The following is a 26,239-nucleotide window of genomic DNA, read 5'->3' on the forward strand; positions in this document are numbered from 1 at the left end:
CACTCTTCCCCTTCCCCCACCTTCATCCCACTCACAGCCAGCGGAGAACCAGAAAAGCCAACCTTGCTCATACAAAGAGTGGGAAGTGCCTTCTCGTGTCTGATCCCAATTTTTCTTGCTATAAAGCCAACTTGTCATTATTAGCAGATGGGGCCTCGATCACACACCCTCCTCCCTTTCGCCATGAATGTTTCTCTTCCCATAGATCTCCATCCAGCTGGCCTGCAGGCACCTAGGCTCAGTGCTGTTGGGGACCCCCACACCCCTTGTTTCAGAAGCGCTGTGGGACTTAGACTCTCAGCTCTGGGATGGGTCCTCCGATAGAATTGATCTTACAGTGGGCTGGGGGCACAAGAAGTGCCACGGTGTTGGGGCTCAGGCAGAAGCAGGTGCAGTTAATTTAGTCAGCCCACCTCGCTGGGGCGCACACAGTCCCAGAGCACCTAGTTAGTTTGTCCTGGGTCACATCCTGGCACACAGCAGGGCCAGACTTCAACCCAGAGTTGGTCAGGCTGAATCTCCAGTTGCACCCCAAATTGTCTGTTGGGGTGCCAGCACCAGGCTCCAGATTCCCAGCTTCCAGAACTAAAAGCCAAATAAACCTTCCATGTTATTAATGACTCAGTCTCTGATATTTTGTTGCAACAACAGAAATCAGACCAGCAGTTACCAGCATGCCATGGGGCCTGCCCACAGCTGCTTCTAGCTGTGTGACTCTGGTGTGTCGGGGGTGGAGTCCAGCCAGGGTGCCAGAAAGAGAGTGGGATATCTCAGAGGCCATGAGCCAATCAGGAGATGAGCAAGTGGGAGACACCCCCAAGAAGCCCTACAACTTTTCGGGACCGGAGAGGTTGAGAGTCCCTGACCGACGTGGGGCTGTCCCACGTGCAGCCCCACAGCAATGAAAGTGGGTCAGCCTACACCCCTGCTCTGTTCCCTGACCATGCTCCTTCCTCATGCATCGGTGGAAGAGAGGGGCCAGTGAATTTACTCACGCAAAGCATTTTATAGTGGTTTAAATGTCATGTGCTGGGGTTACATATGCCACAAATTGTCTTTATTGAACTGAGTAAAAGCATCTGCAACTGGGACCATCTGTGAGAATCAAGGAAATACAGACCAAGCCCAGGAGGGACAAAGGCTCCTTCACTCAGTCCCACAGAGGCCACTGTCAGGATTCAGGTGATCAAGAAGCATACAGAGGACACACCATTAGTATTCCATGGTCGGCATCCTGAATCCTGCCTTGCTCACAGACTGGGGCTTCCTCTCCGTGCCTCAGTTTCCCCATCTGGAGAAGCTTAGCTATCACACTGGGCACCCCCTATACATGTTGTCCCCCAAGAGGAAGCTGCCAGCCTTGGGGCCAGGCAGGACTTTGTCTTCCAAAGTGTCCCCAGCCCACCACCAGGTCACCAGTCTCCTACTGCACTGTTCAAACTCCCTGCTTTGAAGGGAATTCCCAAAGCGCCATGACCCTGTGAAGTGAGGGACCGGCACTGTGTTCTCTGTCCCCGGCCAGCCACTTCTCGAGCCTGTTCATGAAAGACATAAGACCCACACCCGCACAGAGTTGCAACTGGGAAGAAAGGAGCCCTGCATCCTGGGAGGGATTATGTTATATCCTCACAAGATACAGATCTTAAAGCTCGCAGATGCTGGCGCCCATGTGTTAATCCCTGCCCCGGCAATCCTACAGCCTATGATCCTCAGCCTCCGCTCTAGCCTGGGCAGGCACAGGTACCTGCAGCAGTTGCCACCTCATGGTCTACCTCTATCCTTCACTTTCTATGTGACCTTGAGTCGGCGTCTTAACCTCTCTGTGCCTCGATTTCCTCATTCATAAAATGGGGGAAATAATAGGGTCCGATGGAGGGTTTTCAGTGCCGAGGAAGATATTAATATTCATAAGGCGCTTCAAAGCGTGCCCGGCGCACAGTAAGAAGTACATAAATATTTGTTAAATAAATACGTCTTGCTTACCTCGAAGGGTTGTGGTGGGATCGTTGGAGGATAAACATGTAAAAATCTTCCCTCCGCGGTGGAGGGCCACGCAAACAGCGCAGCTGTGAGCTCCAGTTAAGTCTCCATTACCCAAAAGGTGGCTCCCCTCACTAGGCATGGTGTTAGGGATGTTAAGAGCAGACGCCAAGGTGGGATTGTCCACTGGCTGGAGCCTTGGGTATTGGGGAGCCACAGACAGTTCTTGACAGGAGAGTGGGGTCTGCCACTGCCACCCCAACTAGTGACTGTATCGGGCCTCTGTTGTCACAGGTGTGAAACAGGAATAATGGTGGCTCGAAAACCCCAGGGCTGAGGGGAGCACTGGCTGCCTTGCAGGGCACATCCCAGACTCTCCCAGTCCTCAGGGCATAGCATGGGACTGTGGGCAGGCTTTCTTCACCTTCCTTCCCTGGGCTGACTGAGGCCCATGGCTAGGCTGCCCCTGCCTGTCTACTCACAGCTGCAGATGGAAAGCACCAGAGATTGTCAGGACCCCTGGAGGTGGGTGCTGGGTGACTGGACAGATTTGGTGGTGTATAACAGAAAGGCTTGGCGGGAAAGGCGCTGTCCAGTCAGGCACCCAGCTTTTGGCCGGGAGAGGTGGAGGGGCGGCAGGTGTTTACATAAAGGCTCTAGCTGACCCTAATGTGTTTGCCCAAACGCTCACTCCCAGATAAGAGGCCTGGAGATGAGCTGATAAGCCGAGAGCAATTAACTCAACCCAGAGGGAGCCACGGACCCATCCTGCAGAGGGGGCCGTCACAGCGGTCCACACACAGGACTTTTGGGGTTACGGGTATAAATAAGGATGGGTGGATGCCTAGTCATGGAAGGGCCTGGGTGATGGACTCAGTGGCTGACAGAGGGTGGGAAGGATCATGTCTCCACAGCTGTGTGTGGACTGACTCCCCAGGAATGGGAGCTGTGGGTGGGACAAGGCGGTCTCAAGCGGGAGGGGCTGCTTCCGTTCATTTATCAATCAAGTTCACTTGTTCCCTTACCCACTCCCCCCCTTTTAACTTGCCCATCCGTTGTCCACTTGCTCTCTCTCTTTCTCTCTCTCTCTCTCTCTCTCTCTCTCTCTCTCTCTCTCACACACACACACACACACACACACACACACACACACGATGCTCCCTTCATGCCCTTTGTGCTCAGGATGCCACGGCTCTGAGAGGAGGGAGACTCTGTGTGAGCATCAGGAACAGATCCCGTTGGTCTCCGGTGACCCTGTGGTTGTGCCTGTGGGCTAGCCTGTGCTCGTCTGAGGAGGGAAGGAGGGTACCCACCATGGAGGAGTGTCACTATTGGCTGAGGAGAGGGTCACATTTTTGGTTCTCACTCCGTGCTGTGGTGGCCAGGTACAGGGGAAGGTCACAGATCAGAGGGCCAGAAGGATATTGTAGCCTCAGAGGCTGTTGACCCAGCAAACACCTGTAATCCTAAACTCTGAAATTTAAGATTCTCCAAGGTGTGTAACTTTCTGAAAAAAAAAAGTGTCAGGATATCTGTGGAAAGTTCCACACTGGGAAATTTCGTCTTGTGTTGGGAAACATTTTTTTTTTGTTCTTTTTTTTCGGAGCTGGGGACCGAACCCAGGGCCTTGCGCTTCCTAGGCAAGCGCTCTACCACTGAGCTAAATCCCCAACCCCATTGGGAAACATTTTGATCTTGCCTAAACTTCCCTGTGGGCCCACGTATAAAATGTCGTTGATGAGACAAACCAAATTCCAAATTACCGTTTGGACTCCAGCCCCACATCCAGAGAAGCTCGCTAGGCACATGCAAGTCCAAATTCTGTTATTCTGTCTTTTTTTCCCCCAGAGCTGAGGACAGAACCCATGGCCACACTGAGCTAAATCCCCAACCCCCAAAGTCCATATTCTGAAAGCTATCTCACCAGGGCAATTCTGTGGGCACTCAGCCTACCCGGCCAGCTAGCTACGCTTGCTTAACAGTGCTTGCTCACATCCTGTCTGCTCAGATGTGATCTCACAACGGGCTGTGAAGTGCAGACACTGTGGGCTCAGAGAGGTGGAGCGATTCACTCAAGGCCACATAGCAAGGTGTCTGGGTTTATTCTATCAGCCTGCATATATAGCTTCTACCAGCACAGGCCATCAGGAAGACCCAAGTCTGGCGTCAGCTAGCCAGGGGGCTCCAGTCATCAAAGGTGAGGTGGGAGTGGTGGCCCTGGTGCGCCAGCTCCAGTTCTGGCCAGAAGCCTGGCTTCACCCTCAGCCTTGGTGAACCTCTGCCTTCCCTGCCCCCTCCTTTATGGAGGCTCTAATTTTAGCCAGCTGGAGAGTAAGGTGGAGGAAGCTTTTAAACCCGGACTGATTTATGCTTTTTCTTAATTGCTCCAAAAAAGTGCTCTGCTTCTTGGGGGAGACAGGTTGGAGACGACTCAATTTAGGTTAGGATTTGAAAGCTAAGTTCTCACCAGCCTGGCAAAGGAGAGGAACCCACTCAACGTGTCCCAGTGACCCCCCTCCTGCCTAATCCCCTATACTGTCTGTGTGTTCCATTGGCCACCAGGAACACCCCAGGTGGTAAAGTGACCCCAGGACCCTTGCCACACCCACCACAGCACCTCCAGAGCCTCAAGCATAGGGGAATGTAGAGGGGTGGTTATAGCTGCTGGTGGTATTAGTTTTCAGGGTTCTGCCAAGGAAGGACTAAGGGAGTCTCTTCCATTACCCTGGCCATCTCTCCGGTCTCCACAGAGGCCTCTACTCCATAGACATATGCCATTTGTGTGCACATACACACACACACACACACACACACACACACACACACACACGTGAGCGCACACACGTGAGCGCACACACATAGAGAGGCAGAACTGTAAGGCTACTCTATGAAACAGGATGGAGGCTGGGTCCCCAGGGTCACACAGGCTAGCTGTAAATCCCAGGACAGCCACAGGGCCCTGTGGACTGGTCCAGGCTCTTTCTGTCCACTGGGCCATGTGTCTACCTCATGCTGCATAAACACTGTGCTCAGATCAGTGCTGGGGCAGTAGGCATCTTGAAGCAGACACAGCCGCTATCACACACAGCTGGCAGGAAGAGGACGCATGGGACTCTGACTACAGAAAGCCCAGAAACCCATGGCTTCCCTCAGTAAGGCTGTCCCAGTCACCCCTGCTATCCCAGGGGCCCGTCTGTCCCCAAACTGCACACAGGTGTGGCAAGTGACAGATGCTGAAGCAAAAGATGTGGTTACCAAACCTTACACAATTAGGAAAGACTCCCTCTTTTGTCCTCCACTGGGCAGAAAGCAGGAAGATTAGGTAAGAGAGGGCATCAGGGCTGCTGGGTGGATGGGGCCTGGATCTCTACGACTCTGTGTGTTTTGGAGGAAGGCCAGCTGTAGTGGGCCCTTGTGTGAGCAGAAAACCAGATAGCAGGCGAGCCCTCGGAGGGCAGCTGGAGGCTTGCTTGTTACAGCACCACATGGCTAACTGCTACGCCATACAGAGAGCCATTCTGTGAGTGAGGGAATTACTTACATGTGGCAGCTCCCCCACTCCCCGCCATTCCCTAGTTTATACCCTGGAAAACCAAGGCTTAAAGAAGTGAAGTCACTCACTCACCCAGGTCACACATGGTCAGGACTGGCACCTGATTCCCACATCCACCATCCAGGTGACACACTCACAGCAGGAGGTGTGGATCGGGGAGTCACGGTTGAGTCTGGAGGGGTTATGTCTTCCTTTCCCTCTTGGTGCAGTAGACGGGACAGGAAGTCAACTCCTGGGCCACCAATGTTTCCTACTTCTAAGATACACAGAAACGGAAGAACAAAATCCTATGGCCGTCCGGTTCCCATGCATGGACAAGAGGGCCCTGGGCGATGCCCACTCTCGTAAGCAGTGACAATTGTCTTGGAGAGCTTTTACTAGTCCACAGGGAACGCTTCCTCTTCTCTTGGGGAAAGAGGAAGCGTCAGGGTAGGAGGTGTGGCTCAGTGGGTAAGGACTTAGGTTTGAATCTTTGGAGCACACGGGGAGCAGGGCATGGTGATGCCCACGCTCCTATGGCGAGATTGTGACCTGGAGACAGGAGACTCCTCACCCCAGAAGCTCTAGTAAGCAGAATGATGGGGTCTCAGAGTAGAGGAAGGGGGGCTACCAACACCCGAGGCTGCTGTCCAACTTCTACATGCACGTCATGCACACTTGAACCTGTTCTCAGGCCCACAAACCTTCCCACTGTCCTAAGTTGTTGGAAGGACTGAAGGCCACGCTGCTCAGAGTAGCACCCAACCCCTGCCATGATTCTGATCCCTACCCTGTAGCACCATCTTGATCTTGACCCTAAGCCATTCAGGGCTGAAGTGAAGCCCCAGCCCGGCCATGCAGATGAACTCAGATCCACCTCAGAGCCCCCTCCCCCTCCCCAGAAGGCCCCAGAGGGACACAAAGTAGACTAGATCCATGACAAAGACACCAGGAAAGCTGGGCAGGGGCCCCTGCTCACCCCTTGACTGGGATCCCCCACCAGGCATGCCCCCACGCCGCCACACACAATAGCCTCTCCCTCCCAGGCCTGAGTGTGGCTTCGCTCTATAATGCTACACCACTAATAAGATTAAAACGTATCTCCTTCTCACAGCATCGATTCATAGCCCTGATTTACCTCTGCTCCGCGGCTGCTACAAAACGGATGTGCGGGCCGACACCTTAATCTCTATCCATCTCCACAGTGCCGGCAAATAACTGCTAATTAATACCTTTCTGCCTCCAGTCGCCTGCCAGCTCCGAGGGACATCAATACACGTGGCTCCCTGCCACCTAGCCCACGGTGCCCTCGCTCGGGCCTGTGAGACCGGAGGCCATCGGAGCCGGTGGAACTGACTAGGCGAGGGGTGAGTCCTCGCTGCTGAACGTCGCTCTCACCCCATCAACACACACAACCAGCTACCAGGAAGCAGAAGTGTAGTCAGGAGTGACAGAGAGACCCTGGGGGACCCAGCTCCCCTAAACACAGTACCAGCCAGGGAGCTCTAGAGAAAGCTATCCAGGGTCGGTCCAGCATGCGTTTGGGCCCATTTCATTCTCTGTGGTTTTATTGTTGTTGTTTTAGTTTTGTTTGACTCGGAATGTTTTGTTTCTGGCATCCAAGGCCAAAGGGCACCGGGGACCTGCAGATGACAGGTAAAGACCCACAGAGGAAGAGGTCAGCGACTAACACACATCTTGACTACAGCTTGGTAGAGCTGAGCTCTTGACACTTCCTTTCGTCCCCTTGTTCAGCTCAAAGACACCTCCACTGAGAAGCCACCCTGGATGGTCCTTCCTTCCACCCAAGGTCCCTCGCTGAGTGTTGTCCCGGGGTTTTCTGTTCACTGCAGGGCCACAGCCAGGTGTTTACAGCTGTTTCATCTGCTCCTGCGTCAGTCCTGGGGTCCCGGTCAGTACCACATCGGCCGGCATATGGTAGATCAGTCGGTGTCAGATAAACAAGTTGCGGATAGTAACAATAGCAATACTAATTAATAAACAAGATGCCCCTCCTCCCTCCTTTCTGCTAAAGACACCTCATCTGTCAAGGAGGCTCCATAGACACTGCCATCATGTGTTCAATGGCTCCTAACAGAAGTGCCACACCCTCTACCCTCCATGACCCCAGTGGGGAGAAGGTGGCCGCTCCATCAGATCTGACCAGATGTTAGTGCTTTCTCTAATCCGAAACCCAAACTCACGAGCCACTGGGCGAGGACCAGTCACCCCCGTGGTCCGCAGGGGACAGAGAGTAACTCCTCTTGGGAGAGGACATTAGTCTGGTCCTAGATTTACAGAGACCCCAAGGGTCATGAACATGAGACTAAGGGCATTGTCCCCCGTGCTGTGTGACTCCGGCTGGGTCTCTCAGCCTCTCTGAACCCATCCTCTGTGCGAGACCAGATGGGTTAGAGCTGTGTGAACACCTCCCAGGGTTCTCCCTCTGGAGTCCATGTGCATCTGCAGGGTTTCCTCCCCACAGAAGCACGTAGCACGTGGCTCTGGCCCGGCTCTCAGAGGAGGGGTGGGAACGGCTAGCAGCTGCGCCAGCCAGAGCCAGCTCGGGTGCTCTTAATAAAACACAATGAAGCGTGGGATCCTAGGACATTTCTGCTAATTCAAGGCTCCCGTGAGGCGAGGCAGATCTGTAGGTTGGGAGTGGGGAGGGCGGGGCATGGGGGTGTCTTAGGGAAAGGTAAGGAGGTAGAGAGGAGCATCTCCACAGCTACCCTACAATGCTGAATGCAAGGTGGGAAGAATCAGAGGCATCTATGTCCCTCCTAGTGGCCTGGGACACATGGCTCCCTAGGCCTCAATGTTCCCAGAGTGGAACCTGTCCCTTGCAGCCTGAGGATGGGACTAACCCTTGCCCTCCTGTCCTCACCTCTGAAGGCTGCATTACTTCCAAAGTGAAGCCTGGGGAGACGAGCCAGGAAAGCAGGACATGAATCCCTGGAACAAACTACCTCTCTGCTACCATTATGGCCCATGTGCCACCTCCAGCAGTGGTACCCGGGTATCCAGTGGAAGACTGGGGATTTTGGGGAGCACAGTCTGGAAGCTGTGAGCCGGTCAGATGTTGGGTACCCTTTCCTGCTTCCAAGGCCTCTCAGGGCTCACCGGGCTCTCTCTCATTCACTGTAAAGCCCAGCCTCCAGCCACATGGTCGGGTCATGACGACCGACCGGTGTGTCACTCTTGTTTGCAGCTCCAAAACCTGAAGCATAGCAGATGTGCAGCAGATGGAACACTCCCCACTGGACCCACACGAACCCACATGTGGCCATCCTTTTTTTCAGCCGCCTTCTTGCTCCTTGCAGGCACCTCTCCCCTCTCATGGAGACCCTTGTACTCTAGTTCTGCCCTTGAAGAAGCAGCTCAAGGGGAAAGCCTCTACCTTAGTCTCATTCCCCACACATCCAATGTTTGCTGTGCTACTTGTAAGACAGTGGGAATCCAGTAAATGCTTGTTGGAGAAAGACGGATGGGTGGATGAATGGGTGGATGGATGGATGGATGGATGATGGATGGATGGATGGATGGGTGGCTGGGTAGGTGAATGTATGTATGTATGTATGTATGTATGTATGCAAAATGTATGTATGGTAGGGGGTTGGGGGTTGGGTAGATGGACAGATGGATAGATGGATGAGTGGATAGATGGATGTTGGATGGATGATGGATGATGGATGGATGGATGGATATGTGGGTGAACCCGTGTGTGGATGAGAGGATGGATATATGATAGATGGGCAGACGGACACAATAGACAGGTGTATGTATGGATTGAGGGTGGTTGGATGAATAGAACATTAGGAAGTTAGGAACTCTCCCTTCCTTGCTGCTGTGGCTCTGAAGGCCTCGTGAGCCCATCGACAGCTTCGGGTGTTCTTGGTGTGAAGGCCCTAAGTTCCTGAGGAGCACACACACATCTGCCATCTCCCCAAACTCTGCAGGTTTCTGCATTGTCCCTGGACTGGTGATACCAGTTACTGTGTGTGTGAGGGGCTGAAATGGCTCATAAGGCATTATTGGGCTCTGCAGTGTGTGAGCATGACAGGTGACCCTTGAACTGAATGAATGAATGAATGAATGATGAATGAATGAATGAATGAAAGATGAATGAAGGAACGAAGTGATGCCACAGAGGAGACACATATCGCATGTAAAGGACTGGGGTCAAATAATGTGGGCTTGAGCAGAGGGCATGGATTACAAAAGTCAAAAATCCTGGGCAGCTCAGAGCATGGGAAGGCAGGCCCTACTGTCTAGCTTTGAGTGTTCTCAGTGGCCCTTCGTGTAAGTCACCCACCCTTCACTTCTTCCCAGAACACTAAACAATGGGTTTCCTTGAAGTCATGCTCTTTGGGGTTCCAGGAAGAGAGAAGGTGGCTGTAGACTGTGTGTGCTTACCGGTCACCACGGACCATGTATGCCCGGCCAACCATGCCACCTGTCTGCTTGGCATCACATGACGCTCTAACACAACCTTATAATCCACCTGTACGGCTCCTTTCTGTGTGAAACAACACTGTCTAAGTGAACTTCTTTAATCTGTAAAGCCTCAGCTTGCATGCTCTCTGCAGGAAGCTGTCAGCCACATCCTGTAAAGAAGCAATTAGTAATCGTGTGGCAGAGACAACAGGGCACGGGAACGTCTCCCACTGCTGGAGATGCAGAGGGGCGGGCCCAGTGACCTTCCCCAGTGATCCAGCTGTGAGGTCCCAGAGCCCCACTAGGAGCCACCCAGGACCTAGCAGAGTTCACCAGGCTAGCAGAGAGACAAGCCAACAGAAAACATGACCACACCCTAGCCTTGCTATCCCGAGAAAGCGACTTAACATCTCCAGGCTGCACTTTCTTTTGCAAAATGATCACTCCACACCAGCAAGTGCTTGGTAGAGGAAGATGTCCTGGGAGTGAACTCAACCAGTGGAGAGCAGATACAGTGCTGGACACAAAGGGATGCTTGGTGGCCATTTGCTGTTGGTACCACTTGCAGTGGATCTGGGCCTGGGAGGCTCCATCTCGGACCTTAAGACCAGACCTGTGCCCGATACACACAGCTGATGCAAAAACTAGCAACCACTGGCCCCAGAGGTCTGTTCCATGGGAAAGGGGACTCTCACGAGTCCCAGGATGAAGCTTCGAAGGCAGAGTTACACCTTTTTTTTTTCCAGGGCTGGGGACCGAACCCAGGACCTTGCACTTCCTAGGCAAGTGCTCTACCACTGAGCCAAATCCCCAACCCCAGCAGAGCTACACCTTAATCCCTTTGCCTGTTGCTGTGACTAAACCACCCCAGCAAAGGCAGTCAAGAGAACTTTGAGTGTATAGTTCAAAGGTGCAATCAGTTGTGTTTTTGTTTTTTGTTTTTAATCTCAATCGGGTGTTTCTACTCCACCTTTGATCATTCAGCTGGCAGATAACAGGCACAAAACTTTTACATTTATAATTAACCTTAGATAGCACTGAGGCTGGGCAGATATCCACTCTCTAAGCTACTAGAATCTAAGTTATTCCCCATCAATAACCCTGAATTATAGCTTGTCATCTGGGCTGCTCTTAACTCCAACTGGCCAGCCCTCACGGGACTCACCTACCCCATGGCGTCTTCTCCTCTCTCCACCCTTGAGGTCTTCCACAGACGCCAAGCCCTGGAACTGAAACCCCGCCCAACTCTCTTCTGCCCAGCTGTAGGCTGCAGAAATCTTTCTTCACCAATCAGGGATAACTTGGGGGCGGGGCTAGGTCACAGAGCCTCACTAGGGTCTAACTGAGAATCTCTTTGTCCGTGGGTGCAACCAGGGCCAAAATTTAGCATTACAATACTAGCAACAGACCTCACTAGCAGTCCATAGTGACAAGGGGAGGCATGTCTACAGGAGTGTGAGGCAGCTAGTCACGTGGCATCCATGGTCAGAAAGTAGGGGGCGAAGAATGCTGGTGCTCGACTCACTTTCTCCATTTTATTCTCTCCAGGACCTGAGGTGTAGGTTGTGTCTTCCCACCTTAGTGACTTAATAGGGTTGACCGCCTTGATGACAGGCTGAAGGATAACTCACTTTAGTCAATTTCAGGTCCTGTCAAGTTGGCGATGAGCGCCAGGGAAACCGCTTCAGAGCAGGTCTAGCCGACTTCCTCTGAAGCCGTCTGGCCCACTTCTTTCTCTGTCGCCCAGAACTCCAGGTGCCCTTTGTAGGCAAAGATTTTGGTTTTTGTAGCTCCCGTGTTTCCCATGCAAACTCCTATGCAATCTTCAAGACCCTCTGAAGCAATCTTTGGCTTGCGCATACATCAGTGACATTCCCAGTCTGTGTCCCCTGTGGACTTGGTGGCTCCTCCCATTTTAGAATTTCTAATAGTATTCATTGGTCCATGAGTCTCTGTCCACTTGAGAACAATGATCTTAACCAGCTTTAGCCTCAGCCCAAGAACAGGGCTCAACCCAGAGCCGGTGCTCACGGAAGTGGCTGGTGTGCACTCCGGGCATTTACAGCATCGGAGCATCTCTTTTCTCCCTTACATCTTCTCTTGAAAAGGATCCTTCGGGGTACGGGGAGAGATGTTTCATCTCAAAAGACTGCAGTATCTTGAGCAAGTGGCCCAATCCCTCTAAGCCAGTTTCCATCTGTAAAACATGGGTCCCAGCAGCAGAGGAAACACCAACTGAGATTAATTCTTGTGGACGCAGATGGGACTTGCCTTCTACACTCTGCTGTGCAAGATTCCCGGGTCGCTCCCATCCAACCTCCCTTCAGCCTTACAGGAGAGTAGATGAGTGTATGGGGGTAAGGTATTTTATAGACATCAGCTACCAGGGCTCAGGACCCCCAGACTGAGGATCTTCTCACCAAACCAGTCCTTTCCAAGGTCCCTCCAGCCACCGAGGTCAATTTGAGACTGTCTCTTGGAAAGCCAGTCACAGAGTGTTTGAGTATGAGCTATGAGTGATTCATTCGGCTTAGCAAGGTGTATACATTATACCCAGAGCGAGACAAATGAACGAGTGGAGTCATTTCAGCTTGACTTTCAGCAATGTGTCCTGGGAAGAACAGTGTGGTCGGATGTGCCAGGAGCAAAGGTTGTGGAAAGGGGACTTTGGTTGGCTACCTCAGCAGAGTGAGAGGCAGGCAGCATCTATCAGCACCCAATACCCAGGGAGATGGGATTCTTGGATGACCTAGCTCTCTGCCCCAGGAGTGTGGATAGTGACTCACTCACTGTCTTAGTCAGGGTTTCTATTCCTGCACAAACATCATGACCAAAAAACAAGTTTGGGAGGAAAGGGTTTCTTCAGCTTACACTTCCACATTCCTGTTTGTTACCAAAGGAAGTTAGGACTGGAACTCACACAGGGCAGGAACCTGGAGGCAGGAGCTGATACAGAGGCCATGGAAGGGTGCTGCTTACTGGCTTGCTCCCCGTGGGCTTGCTCAGCCTGCTTTCTTATAGCACTCAGGACCACCAGCCCAGGGATGGCACCACCCACAATGGACCCTCCCCGTTGATCACTAATTGAGAAAATGCCTTTCAGCTGGATCTCATGGAGGCATTTCCTCCAGGGAGGCTCCTTTCTCTGTGATAACTCCAGCTTGTGTCAAGTTGACACACAAAACCAGCCAGTACACACTCACAGAACACAGAAGCAGGTCCTGATTAAACAATCTGAAGAGTCTTGTGCAGAGAAAAGGTAATATCTTGCAAATACTACCTGCTACAGCTTGGACCCCAAGGTGGCGCCAGATGTCCCAAAGGATCGTGAAGGTCACAGAGCCAAGAGGGATCCGTAGGGGAGGCAAGAACTGGGATAGGACCCACTCAGAAGCAGAGCCAAGGGCAGCACTGCCTGCACAGAGAGTTGCAAGCCAACTTGGGGCAGGGGAACTCTGTCTTGCTCCCAGCACTTCAGAGAAGGTGTCAGAGAAGAAATTGCTCCTGGCATTTGTCACAGCAATTTTCACCGAGCGCCGCGTGCATACGCTTCTCCTGAGTTTCAACTGGCAAAATTAGCCGCCATCAAAGTCAATTTAAACCTTCAGGTAGACAGAGGAGGGGCTGGGATGGGGGAAGTTGGGGCTCAGAGAGCAGGGAGCTGAGTGGGCAGGTGTGGGATATTCTCAGACGAGCATTTGGGGTCAGCCACTCACTACTGAGAGTGCTCTTTCAAAAGCCAGTAGATAAAGCCACCTCACTGGTTCACTCATGGGCCTTCTCCCCTTGTCGTAGCTTGTCAGGCAGAGTAGTGGCTGGGGAGCACCTGCTTGGAGGACTGAGGTTAGAGCCTGTTGGTGATCAATGTGGTATGGGCGGCTTGTGTCAAGAGCCGGTGGGGATGTGAGGAGAGACGATCAAAATGGATCTAAGAAGAAAGAACGTCTCTGTGGGAAACAGAGTGGAAAATGGACCAGGAATGACAAATCAGCGAGCGCCCTGGGAGTGAAGCCGTCCATCAGCAAGATGGCCTGGGATCAGGGCGGCCAGAGATCCTGAAGCATCCAGAGTTGGAAGGACACATGGCAAAGACTGTCACAGGCCAGCATGGAACCTGGCAAACCTTGCACACACTACCATGCCCTGGAGAGAAGCAAGGTCACCTCCTTTCCTGGCTCAGGGGAAACCTGTCACAGGCTCTGTCACTGTGCCCACTGTCAACGTGGAGGTCTGTTAGTGTTAGTGTACCAAGCCCATCTCACATCACCACCACCATCAATCGCATCAGGCTGCCTCAGAGAGCATCTCTCCCCTGACAAATGGGGAAACTGAGGCTGGAGCAGGAGTGGGCTCCTTCTCTTGAGCCAGCAGTAAAGCTCATTCTTGCCCTTGGTTATGTCCTGAGTACCTCCGATGCCGATGTGGGGCTTCCAGTTGTTTCTCAATAGGTACCAGCAGCAGGCCCCACAGTCAACTTTTCCCTCTTTAGGTCCTTGCCAAGTCCCCTCTGTCCAGCCCACCCTGCCCTTAGGCAGTTTCTAAGCTTCCTGGTCTTCCAGATTCCCAGGCTGCCGAGGACCCAACCCTGAGATGGCCCCTGCCCTGGGTCCCCATGCCACCCTGAGGCACTCACAGATCATGTGGGCTGTTCCCCTAATGCCCAAGTCTGTGGCTCCCTCCCAACCCGGTGGCTCACAGCTCCCACCCAGCACCACCTCCACAGACTACCTGATCCGCACCACCTGCTCTGCATCCCATTTAACATTTTTCTTCAACTCTGCTCGTTATTTACTTAGATAAAGCCACTTTAAAGAAAGAGAGCGAATTTAAATCACGGCCCTAAATGGCAAGCCAACACCGGTTGCTTTAAATAGACCGAGGAACCAGTGGCAAAGAGACCCAAACCAGAGTATGAGGCATCTTATTCCTTCTCACTCACAGAAGGCTTGTGACCCCAGTTCGGCAACTGTCTTTTTAGACCTAGGCTAGCCTGGCACTTGCTATGTAGCCCAGGGTAGCCCCCAACATATAATCTCCCTGCCTCAGCCTCATGGGTTCTAAAATAACAAGTATGCCCAGACCAGACCAGACCAGCTTCCAGGCTTGTTATATTTATTTATTTATTTATTTATTTATTTATTTATTTATTTATTTATTTATTTATTTGCTGAATAAGATGGTTATAAGGTGATGGCAGAGATCTCAAGATGGCTGGCATTGCCTGAGGTGCTGTCCTGGGTGGGGAAGGACAGCCTGAAAAAAGAAAAATACAAGAGCATCCGCCTCAACCCCTCTTGTAGTGGCAGCACCTGTCCCCACCACAAAGGAATACTGCACAGCCCTGCCCAACCATGGGACTTGCCTAGGTAGAAATCTCCCTCCGAACCATCCCACACAGCAGCCATCAGCCACTGGCACCTATGACGGTCTTGCCAAGTAGAGATTGAATTGTGTTAGTTTACTCGGTCACATGGGCCCTAAGAAACTTTATTGAGTGTTCATCTTTGTATTTGTGTATGTGAGTGTAAGTGTGAGTATGTGTATATGTATGTGTGTATGTGTATAGATATATGTTTGTTTGTATGTGCATATTGTGCATGTCTATGTGTGTATTTGTGTATGTGTGTGTATTTACATATGCGTATATGTATGTATGTATGTGTGTATAAGTATGTATGTATGTATGCATGCATGCATGCATGCATGTATTCATATGTGTTTGTGTGTGTGCATAGCAGTTTCTCCCAACCCCCAGCAGGCATATTTGTGAAGACCAGAGGCTGGTGTTGGAATGTCTGTTTTCAGTTTCTTCTCCATGGCTTCTCAAGGATCCTGGAGGTCTTCTTTTTGCTAGAATGTGAGGTCAGCAAACCCCAGGGTCCACCTGTCTCTGTCCTCCCTACACACAGCCCTGGGATTATGGGTGTGCACAATGCCTGGCTTTCTCACGGGTTCTGGGGATCCCATAGGAAGCACTCTATCCATCTCTCTGAGTTCACAGCCACGGCATCCAATGGCTGTGGCCGTAGACTGTATGTCCCACGAAGGCCAGGACAAGGCCATTCATTCTCTACCTGGTCCTGGAACCCTCCCATCTTCACCTGCTGCACAGAGGCAGAAGCGAGGAGAGAGGGAGGAGGAGGGGAGACCTAGCTGGTGCCTGAGCCAAGAAGCCACTCCCTGCAGTCCAGGCATAGAAACCATAACCCTGCTCTCTCAGGCAGCTGTAGCCTCAGGGGCCTCCACCTAGGCTGCTTCACCTCACCATGAGCTCCCCATCCAGACAACAGGCCCCCTCCCCCCCCCACACTCCCATCCATGCCACTTCCCCTCCCAGCAAGTAGCGACCCACTTTTCTGCAGCAGAAGGGAACAAAGAGGTCTTTGTGAAGTGGCCATCAGGGCTGTCCCCACCCTGCTCCTTCCGCCCCTGCGTGGGACAGTAGGTGCCCCACGACAATTAGCAGCTGGTCACCTGCTCTCTGGAGCTAGGCACCTGGCCTTGGGTTATTATACAGCTTGAATTTCTGCCTGACGAAATACCAGCTAGGCTGGCCCGGGCGAGGAGGCATGAGTGTCGGCTACAAATACCATTGCCAGCCCCCTGCCTATCCTCAGCCTGGCCTTGGTGCCCCAGAGGCTCTGTGCTGCCTATTGAGCCCAGCAAAATGCCAGGGCAGCCCAGTGGATGCCTTCCTTTTGGGTAGGGTAGGTGAGAAGGAAGGACAGAGCTGGCTGGGGAGACAATGGTAGAGCTCAGGACTAGAGACAAATAAGGCCATCAGAGGAGCCTCTGCAGTAACAGAAACAAAAGGTCAAAGGGGACAGCCTGGGAAAGGAACACCCAGCAGCTCAGGTGCCTTACCTTCTGGCTTCCCTGTGATTTATGAGGCTGGGGAATCACACACACACACACACACACACACACACACACACACACACACACACACCGAGCACTGGAAAACCCCGGAACTTTTCACACTGGGCTCTTCAGGCATGGGAATCAGGAACATGCTCCCACCCCCACATGACCTTACATGTGCCTACATGTGCTTAAGAAACACTCCTTCTTATCCCTTGCCTTTGAGTTCACATTATTAACAGGGACAACAAGTTGGTCAGGTGCACTAGGGTCCAGCTTACTGAGAGGCTGAGGCAGGAGGATGATGTGAGCTCAAGGCCAGCAGAATCAGTTTACTGAACCCCTGTGTCAAAAAGAAAAAGGTCCAGATATGGTGGTGCACGCCTTCATTCCCAGGAGGCAGACGCAGGAGGATCTCTGTGAGTTTGAATCCAGCCTGGTCTACATTAAGTTCCTGACAGTCAGGGCTACAAAGAGAGATGTCACCTAAGCAACCACCACCACAACAACAACAAAAGCGCTGGAGGAGGCACAGCTCAGAAGATCACTCACTTATCACACACAAAGCCTTGAGTCCTAAAATAAGTAATATTTAAAGAATCAAAATAAGACAGTGAGGAGAACAGAGCCCTTCCCTCTCCTCCGATGCCAGCACTCCGCAGCTCCAAGAGTTCAGAACTCAGTAGGTTCTTTACAGTGCCAGCCTGGGTCTGCACTGGGTCACCTTGCCTCCACACATACTGGGCAGGGCTTGTGGATACAGCAACTGCATCTCACACACCTGTCCTGCACCTGTCACGGCTTCCTCCTGTCACCTGACATACCTATCCCAGCATCCTTCCCTTGTGCCTTTGGGGAAACCAAGCCTGAGAGCAGTGACTGCCACCATTGGGGCACATGTTGGAGACAAGACTTGACCAGTCAGGCACCTGCTAGAGATCTAGAAGTTTCCCCATAGACAGGCTTTAGTCTTGGCTCTGGTTTGGGCTGTGTAGACATGGAAGATCCCTGTCAGAACATCTGGAGCCATGGGAAGTCCCTGAATGGTAGTGTACCTTCCTAAAGGCTATCTCATCTCTGGGAGCCTCAACAGCCATTCATCACCCAGCAGAGGTTCCAGAGAGCCCCACAGGGCCGAACTCACTTTGGCTTCCAGGTTCCAAGTACTGACCAGATCCTGGGCCTGGCTAATCAAAGACTCCTCCTGCCGTCTGTCCACAGTCCAACGCCCAGCTCAATCACTGGCTACCCCTTCCAGGCTCAATGGTGTGATTTTGTTCTTCCATTTTCCTTGGACTTCTCTGCACTATCAGGCATGTCCAACATCTCAATCACACACACACACACACACACACACACACACACACACACACACACACACACATTCTCTTAAGACTTTAAGTTAGTTTATGATTTTGTGTTGGGCTACATTCTTAGCAATTTGAGGCTGGGTGTGACCCTGCCACCCCTTGACTAAGAGCTCTGATGGACTTGACTGTGTTGTTCTCACAGCCTTCCTGGGCCATCTCTCTCATCTCCAGGCTATCTGTGTGTTGTGTGTTGAATGGTTTACTCTCTCTGACTATTTTCAAGCCAGATGGTACTATGCGGGGTGTCCTCACCTTTGGGATCCTCCATGGAGGTCCCTTTGGGTCTGAGGTAGCTGTTACTAATGGAGGAAATCTGCTGTTAGATGCAACATCAGCCTGCAGTGGGGATAAATAAAGGGTGGGCCAGTCCGTGCAGCCTGTCAGAAACTTCCAGACCATACCCCCCCAGGAGCCACTGCATGGGGAGTGCATCATGTAAAATCCCACCCCTCCCCCAGTCCCTGCTATGTATGTATGTATGTATGTATGTATGTATGTATGTATGTATGTATTTATTTATTTATTTATTTATATTTAGTTATGTGGAACAGGATCTCATATAGTCCACACCCGCCTCAAACTACATTGGCCTTGTGCCTGCTACGCCAATACTCTAACCGAGCCACTCCTCTGTCCCCAGCTCTTGCTTTTTAAAAGATGAAGAAGGTAAGACTGAGGTAGGCAGTGACAAGCCCAGGTACACTGTGCCAGGCAGTGGCCTGCTCTGAGCCCAGTTCAGGTGGAGACAAGAGCTCATGACCATTGGGCACTGGGCCATAGGGAAGGAATGGAGGTGGACTCAGCAAGCCTAGTGGTTCTCTACCTAGTGTTTTCCAGCCGGTTCTTCTGGAGCCCTGGTTACCGCGTTGACTGTTTCCGGATGTCAGTATACCCAGCACAGCCAGTTTCACATTAGTAATTCAGGGCTAAGGAGAGACAGGTAGAGAGATGCCTGGGGTAGAGCCAGCCTTCTCACTGCAGGGTAGCCTTGAGTAAGACCACAGGAGCTACCCAAACCTCATAGCCTAGTCTTCAAAATGGGGGCCCATCTCACAAATAGGGGCTCCAGGAGGGCGTAATACAGACTGTGGGTGGTATCTGCTCAGTGGTATCTTTCCCTTCTCTTTCCCTTTCCCTCCCTTCTCATCTCTAAAACTTATCACCAACCAAGGAGAATACCCTTTCCCAGGGAAGCCCATTGACAACAGGAAACTTCATGGTCTTCCCACGGTCTTCTACAGTTGGCTGTCTGCTTAGATACCAGCCAGTGTGTGTGTGCGAGTGTGAGTGTGAGCGTGAGTGTGCTGACACGTTCTCACACTCCCAGAGGTGGTGGAGAGACACCAGGAGACAGCCAGGCCCAAGGATGACATCATTCATTCATTTGGCCACTTTTCATAGAGACAGAAAGCTGCCTGCTGGGTCCTCCAAGCCAGGACACGAGTATCGAAAGGTTATCAGTGACTTATTGACCCAAATAGCCCCGCACTGAGCACCCAATACATGTTAAGGTAAGACGAAGTAATGAATGGAAACAAACGGGGCCCCTGTCCCACTCAACAGAGGTGACAGTGGGTGTCAGACAGTACTGAGTGGGACTTGGCCTCCAGAGAAAGGCAGAGCACAGAAATGGGACCAACCACCTCCACCAGTGGACCACACATGGTCTTGCCAGTGTTACCAGGAGAAGAATAATCCGGTTTCACAGACAGGGTCCAGTGCTGATCTTTGCAGGAAGTTGATGTGGACTCCAGAGGTCTCCAGTTCCAGGGGGCTGATAAGGAGACTAGGGAGGCTCCCAGCCAACACCTTTCTCTTGAGCTGGAAGTGCTCATCGGTGACTGTGGCTAACATAGGGAGCTCTCTCTGTCCCCCCACACACACCAGAACCCTTGGGCCATCAAATACTATAATTGGCTCCATATCGCCCCCTCCCTGAGAGGCAGAGCTCACCAACACCAGACCCTGGGAACGGCAGAGGGCAGTTTCTGAGGGCCTCATTGGCAAAGAGAGTAGTTCTCTGTCTTCTTGACTTTGCAGACTCATCAGGTTCCAGAGAACATCTGATGTTTGGGGTCTTACATGAGGACCACAGGGCCACACCTGCCTGTCGCTGAGGTCAGCTGTCCCCTAGAGACACCTGAGTGCGTTGGAGAGCAGTTCTGACTGGAGTCGTGCAACCCACGGAGGCTCAGCTCCCTCACTATTTGGAAATGTGTCTAAGTCAAATCAGGAGAAGATGTGTGTGCCTAGGAGTTGGGAGAGGCTGACAGACAAGCCAGCTTCCTTCCTTGGCTGAGATCAAGCCCAAACTTCCAGACCCTGCTCCTGCTGATTCTCTGCCGCCTTGAACTCCATAGTGTCTGCCTCCTGCTCCTAGCTTTTCATCCAGGAGAGGCTTCTGTGGAACTTTGACCAGACAGTAGACCTTGGGGATAAGGGTTTCCCTCTTGCCTCTGATCCACTAGAAGCATACAGTAGAGCCTGACACCCTGTTTGCTCCCTGGAACTTATTCCTAAAGATGGGCACCTCCCAGGGGCGACACCACACGAGTCACCATCTGTGGTTGAAATGGAAGGCCCAGCACCCTTAGCACATGCTCCAAGTGGCTGCATCTGTCTCCAAGGACGACAGTGCAGCTGTGTGTAGACTGCTTCAGGCCTGGCAGAGACTCCAAGTCTCTGCTCATAGAGAAGGTTCACAGCTTGCAGTTTTAAGGAATGGGGTGGGGAGGGAAGGGAAGGGAAGGGAAGGGAAGGGAAAGGGGAAAAAAGGAGGGTACTAGACAGTGGGGAGGAAAACATACAGGAAGGACAAGAGGGGAAGGGAGGGAAGGCAAAGAAATGAGAGAGGTGAGGAAGAGAACCAGGGGAAAGGAAGGGAAGGAAGAGGGAAGGAGAGGGGCGGGGGAGAGGAGGGAAAAGAAGGAAGGAGAGGGGAGAGAAAAGAAGGAAGGAGAGGGGACAGAAAAGCAGGAAGTGGAGGGGAAAGAAAAGAAGGGAGGAAGGGGAAGGGAAGTAAAAAGGAGGGGGAGAGGAGGGAAAAGAATGAGAGAGGCATTCATCCCTTCAGGAACATGTACACACACACACACACACACACACACACACACACACACTCACATTGGGATGAGGTCATGCCTGTTGGCCCTTCTCTTTGCAGATATACCCTGCCCCCCCCCCAGCAGATGCCCACCGATTTTCTTAATGATGACAGCATCTACTGGGGACACGCCCTCTCCCATCTGTGCAGATCGACACACTGAATAACCCTTTCACCTTGAGTTTGGTGAAGGGTGAAGTGTGCATACTGAGACCGGGATCCCTCAGCATCCTCAGGGCTGGGCCTAAGGAAAGGAGTGGGGGGTGCCAGTCTTCCCGGGGAGCTGGGAGGCAGACAACACAGGGCTAGTCCCCTGCTCTCCCCTTACTGACTGGGTGACTTTGGCAGTCACTTAACTCCCCTGAGTCTCAGTTTCCTCCTCTGCAAAACGGGACTAATTTTATGTCTCAGAGGCGGGATAACTATTAAAGGAACCGTGAAAGAAAAAAAAGCACATAGCTAGGGTGTTCACCACTCCTTCCTCCACGAGGCAAAGGATCCATCTCCCATGGAGCTGTAAGTACCTGTCAGGGTATCCGGACCGAGAGACATCCTTCAGAGGACCCCTGGCAGCCTTGGCCAGCACACCTAGAAGTCTGCTGCCAGGGGGAAGAACGGAAAGAGAGCCCCAGGCAAGGCCATGAGGGAGACAGAAGGAGCTTGGCTTCTGTCTGTGACTGATCTTTAAGAGCGGAGCCTCTGTTTCCTAATCTGTAACAATAGGTTTGTAAAGTCATCTTGCAGTGGGAATGAAGACATAGCGATATAGTGGAAGCTACGGAGGAGAAGCCCCCCTCCCCCCAAATAAAACCCAACAACCTTGAACAAAGACTATTCCAGCTCTGGGCACTGACCTCTAGGGCAGCGCAACAGCATAGCTCCCTGCTCAAGGCCCTGGGTTTTTAGGGGTAGAGATGAAAGCCACAAAGTTCAATGGTCCCGGAAGTCCGAAAGTCGCTCCAACCCTAATTGAAAACCCCCAATTATGTAAGTTCGACCTCCCAGGAGCATGTTCTTGGGTGTGAGGAGGCGTGGTTTGGAAAGGGGAGGGGTCACGGGAATGTGGAAGGGTAAGATAGCCAGGCCCTATTCAGTCCCCAGCACTGGGCCGAGGAGGTGCACAGAGGAGTGTAGTGTCCTCATGCGGCGGGGCTTAAAGAGCAACAGAAGGAGATAATCTATGAAGCCCATCTACCTGCTCGCAGAGCCGCAGCTCCCCATGGTCGTGAGCCTAGTCTGCCCTCGTCAGCCCTCAGACCACCCAGCTGCAGAATGGGAGCTTGCAGGACTGCCCCGCCCCCTCAATCCCCCACGGTCTCTGACAGGCTAGGTCTCTGAACCCTTTAGTTCTAATTAGGTCTTCCCAGAGCCCACAGCTTTCAGTGGAGAATTTTCCAGAGCTTAGCCAGGCAAGTCCAAAGAGCCTCATCTCTCCCTCTACCTCCTCAGCCTGGCGCACTTTGTCTCTTTAGGGTCACTGCGCAAGTTCAAATGTACAGTTTCCTACTGCCCGGTACAGAGTGCTTCAGGGAGTCCCTAAGGAAATGTCAGAGACCAGAGAAACAGGCTTTCTTGGAAGAGTCTGGTGGTAGGGAGTTGGGTACGAGAGTGTTGCAAAGGGTACACATCTCTTTTGGTCTGCCACCACAATGGCAGTGCCCCTCCCGCCGCAGTGACTGTGTGTCCCTCTCGGGGAAGGCCAGCGTGTTTCTGGGTGCGATGCCTGAATCCACCCTCCCATCTCTTCCCAGGCATCCCCCTGGCTGGTTGGCTCCGCAAAGCTAAGCCAGGTGCACGGATCGCGGACATCGCCGCGGCCTGCAGGAAGGGCGCCCTCATCCGGCCCAGCCCGCTGATCACGCGTCGCGAGGACTCTCTTGCTTCCACCTCGCACGGTGGCCTGGAAAGGGAAACTGGATCCCACCCTGAGGATTTCGCACCTCTGTAGAGAAGAGAAGCCTTGGAACCTCGGGGTCCCTGCGCCCAGCACAAAGTTTCGAGTGCGAGATCTGTGCTTGCGGAGCCGAGAGGCAGCGTGTAAGCCACCCACGTGCCCTGGTTCCACGCGTTCACTCCGGCGCCCCGAGCAAGCGTTCCCCGCAGCCTGCAGAGGCTAGCAAGCGGAGCCAAGGCTCCAGGGCGCCGGAATAGCTCTCCGCAGCCAAGCCACAAACGAGCTCGCAGGGTGGGGTCCTGACGCAGTCGGGGGTTTCCCACCCGGTTCTTCCCCTCCCCTCCCCCGCTTCTTTACACCATGCGCATCCCATGTTGAGAGAAGGGGTGCTTCCCGTTCGGTCCCCAACCCCCAATCCTGCTCCCTGCAGTGTCCAGGTGAGGGCTCCAGTGTATTTCCACAAAGCCTAGCGACTTCTCGGTGGCGCTGGAACCCGGATCCTCCCACTTAGAATCTTTCCCTCTAGAGGCATCCATCTCAAAGGGGGAACTCTTGTCCCCAAAGTTACAGCGAGATTTGATATACTTCAAAAAGTATTTTCACCCAGAGAGGGTAGGAGGGACAAAGTACCTGCCTGGCATGCTTTTGGGTCACATCAGCCCCTCCCCCATTGCCAAAGGACCACCTCCCTAGGCTCAAATTCTCCGATCAGCGGACCAAGCTCTCTTCAAAGACGCAGGGGGTTGAAGAGTGTGGGTTATTTTAGAGGCACACCCTTTGGAGAACAATCTCAGAGCTCATATAGGTTTTTCCTCAGCATGCAGGGCAAGAATTGACCCTCCACCACGGCCTAAATGGGACGGAACCCAAGGCTCCAATGGAGACAATGTCTACTTTTTCACACTGTCCCACCTCCCAGGGTAGCCCTGCTCTCATTTCAACACCCTTGGTCGGTTGTGACTTGACCTGGAGAAGGAGGCCCCCGCCCCCTCTGGCCAATGCGGGCGGTCTGGAATCCCCACCTATGACTCTGTTGGCCCTGCCTCCGCCCTGCTGGGCTGGCATCTGTCCCCTGTTCCCTGCCGGGAAAGCACTGGGGCGTCAAGTTCGACTTCCACAGCATTTAAGGCCCACCAGAGGGCGGCGGTGGGCAGGATGCCCCTTCCCCCCAGGCAGCCCCAACCAGGCACACTAGAACTGCCCCGCACTGCTGGCTCTGGGCAACCCTTTGAGCTTCAGTTTCCTTCCATGTGGTCCAGCCTAGCCCATGACCAAGCCTATGCAGGACACACACACACAGACGCGAGCCATGCTGTTGGACCCCCCTCCAGCCCCAGATGTGATCACAGTTCCCTGCCCACCAGACACTCAAGTTCCCTTGATCTGCACCTGCTCCCAGACCAAAAGCTTACAGGACCTGAAGTACCGTGCTTCCACGTGTAGGTAGGTACACTCCTGCGCAGATATAACAGAAATACAGTCACCGACTGTCACACAGCCCTCTAGAGAACAGCAAGCAAACCGGGATCGGCGTGAACTGCCACACCTCAGACTTCCTTAACAGGCTCACACATGCAGCGTCGCTCACACACTTACCCTCATGAAGGAGTTCACACCCCCAAACACTCAGACTTTCTCTCTCACCCTTCCATGTAACTGATCTGGACTCGATGTTACCTCTCACACATACAGACCCCACACACCATCACACAACCACATCTACATGTACTCCCGTGCCCTCTCCACACACAGCTGATTCTCGGACACTCACAGACCCAACAAAGACACACACACACACACACACACACACACACACACACACACACACACACACACACTGGCACAGACCCACGAGGGCTTTCTCCAAAAGAGCTATCTTCTCCTGCCAAGCTTCGCTGCACGGAAACCCTCCTGAACTGTGCCTGAGACTCCCAGAGCCACCGGGGCTCGCGCCCTTCTCCGTCCCTGCGCGCGTCCCCCGGCCCCGGGCTCCCGCAGGCGACCGCACACTCACCGCGCGCCAGGTCCAGGATCGCGGCGAGCAGCAGGCAGGAGGCGCGGCGGAGGCTTGGAGCAGCTCGCATGGTGCCCAGGAGCTGACGGCGCTGGCCGAGGCGGCGGCGGCGGCGGCGGCGGCGGCGATCGCGGTGGCGACGGTGGGTCCCCTCGCCATGGGCTCAGAAGCGCTTATGACCCGGGCCGCCGGCCGTGGCGGTGACGGGCAGCGAGGGGCGCCGCGGGGACGTCCCCATGCTACCGTGGTCGGGCCGCCAGGCTACCCGGGGCTGCTCTGGGCTGTACCGGGATGCTCCGGGATACACCACCAGGCTACTCTGAGCTGTACTAGGATGCTCCGGGCTGCACCAGACACACTGGCTGCTCTGGGCTGCACAGGACCTGGCTGGGGAGCGCAGCTGCTCTCGGCTGGTCGGCTGCTCCTGGCGCCCACGGCGGCCGGAGTCGGATCCGTGGCGGCAGCGGCGGAGTTTGGAGCCGAAGCTCTGCCCGCGCCGCCGCGCTCTGCCCCGCGCTCGCTCTTCTCGCGCCCCCTCCTCTCCCTCCTTCCCTGCCGCCCCGCCCCCGTCCCCCCGCCCCCCGCACCGCGCTCGCTGCCGTATTCTACAGACTTTTCTTTAATCCGTTCTGGGCTGTTCGGCTCTCGTCCGCTAAGCCGATTTATTGCAGAGAGGAGAACTCGCCCCCTCCCCCTCGGCTTCTACCCTCTGCCCCCCCCTTCCATCGCATCACAACTGCTTGCTTGTGAGCCGCATCCTCTCATACACACACACCAAGCTTCGCTCCACCCGAATCACACCCCCCCCCTTCCACCTGGCAGTGTCCCTGGACGCCCCTTTCCTCGGCTTGGTGAATGCTAGCACCCTTCCTCCCTCCAGGAGAGAGGTGCTTTGCCCGGAGGGATGTAGGTCCTCAGGGCTGGCTTTGACACCTATGAACGTCTTCCTTAGGGGCTTCAGGGCTTTAGTGTTCCATAAATGAAGGCTACTCTCCACCCCGCACCCCGCGCAGTACAGCTGCATTGTGCGTGCATGCAGGACCCGGCA

At 53.5% G+C, this 26,239-nt stretch overlaps 1 protein-coding gene across 2 annotated transcripts in view; it reads right to left on the reverse strand.

Moving 5' to 3' along the window:
- Positions 1-25,964, reverse strand: part of Igsf21 (immunoglobin superfamily, member 21) — a 224,638-nt gene extending 198,674 nt beyond the window's left edge. The window contains exon 1 of one of the 2 annotated variants that reach the window (XM_087548484.1): positions 25,192-25,964. In XM_087548484.1, coding sequence (XP_087404610.1) covers positions 25,192-25,261 — 70 coding nt within the window. In that variant the 5' untranslated portion in view covers positions 25,262-25,964. 2 annotated transcript variants of the gene reach the window in all.
- Between the last annotated feature and the right edge of the window lie 275 nt (positions 25,965-26,239).

The sequence above is a fragment of the Rattus norvegicus genome, chromosome 5 (genome assembly GCF_021556685.1).
Source record: "Rattus norvegicus strain SHRSP/BbbUtx chromosome 5, alternate assembly SHRSP_T2T, whole genome shotgun sequence".
Lineage (NCBI taxonomy): Eukaryota > Metazoa > Chordata > Mammalia > Rodentia > Muridae > Rattus > Rattus norvegicus.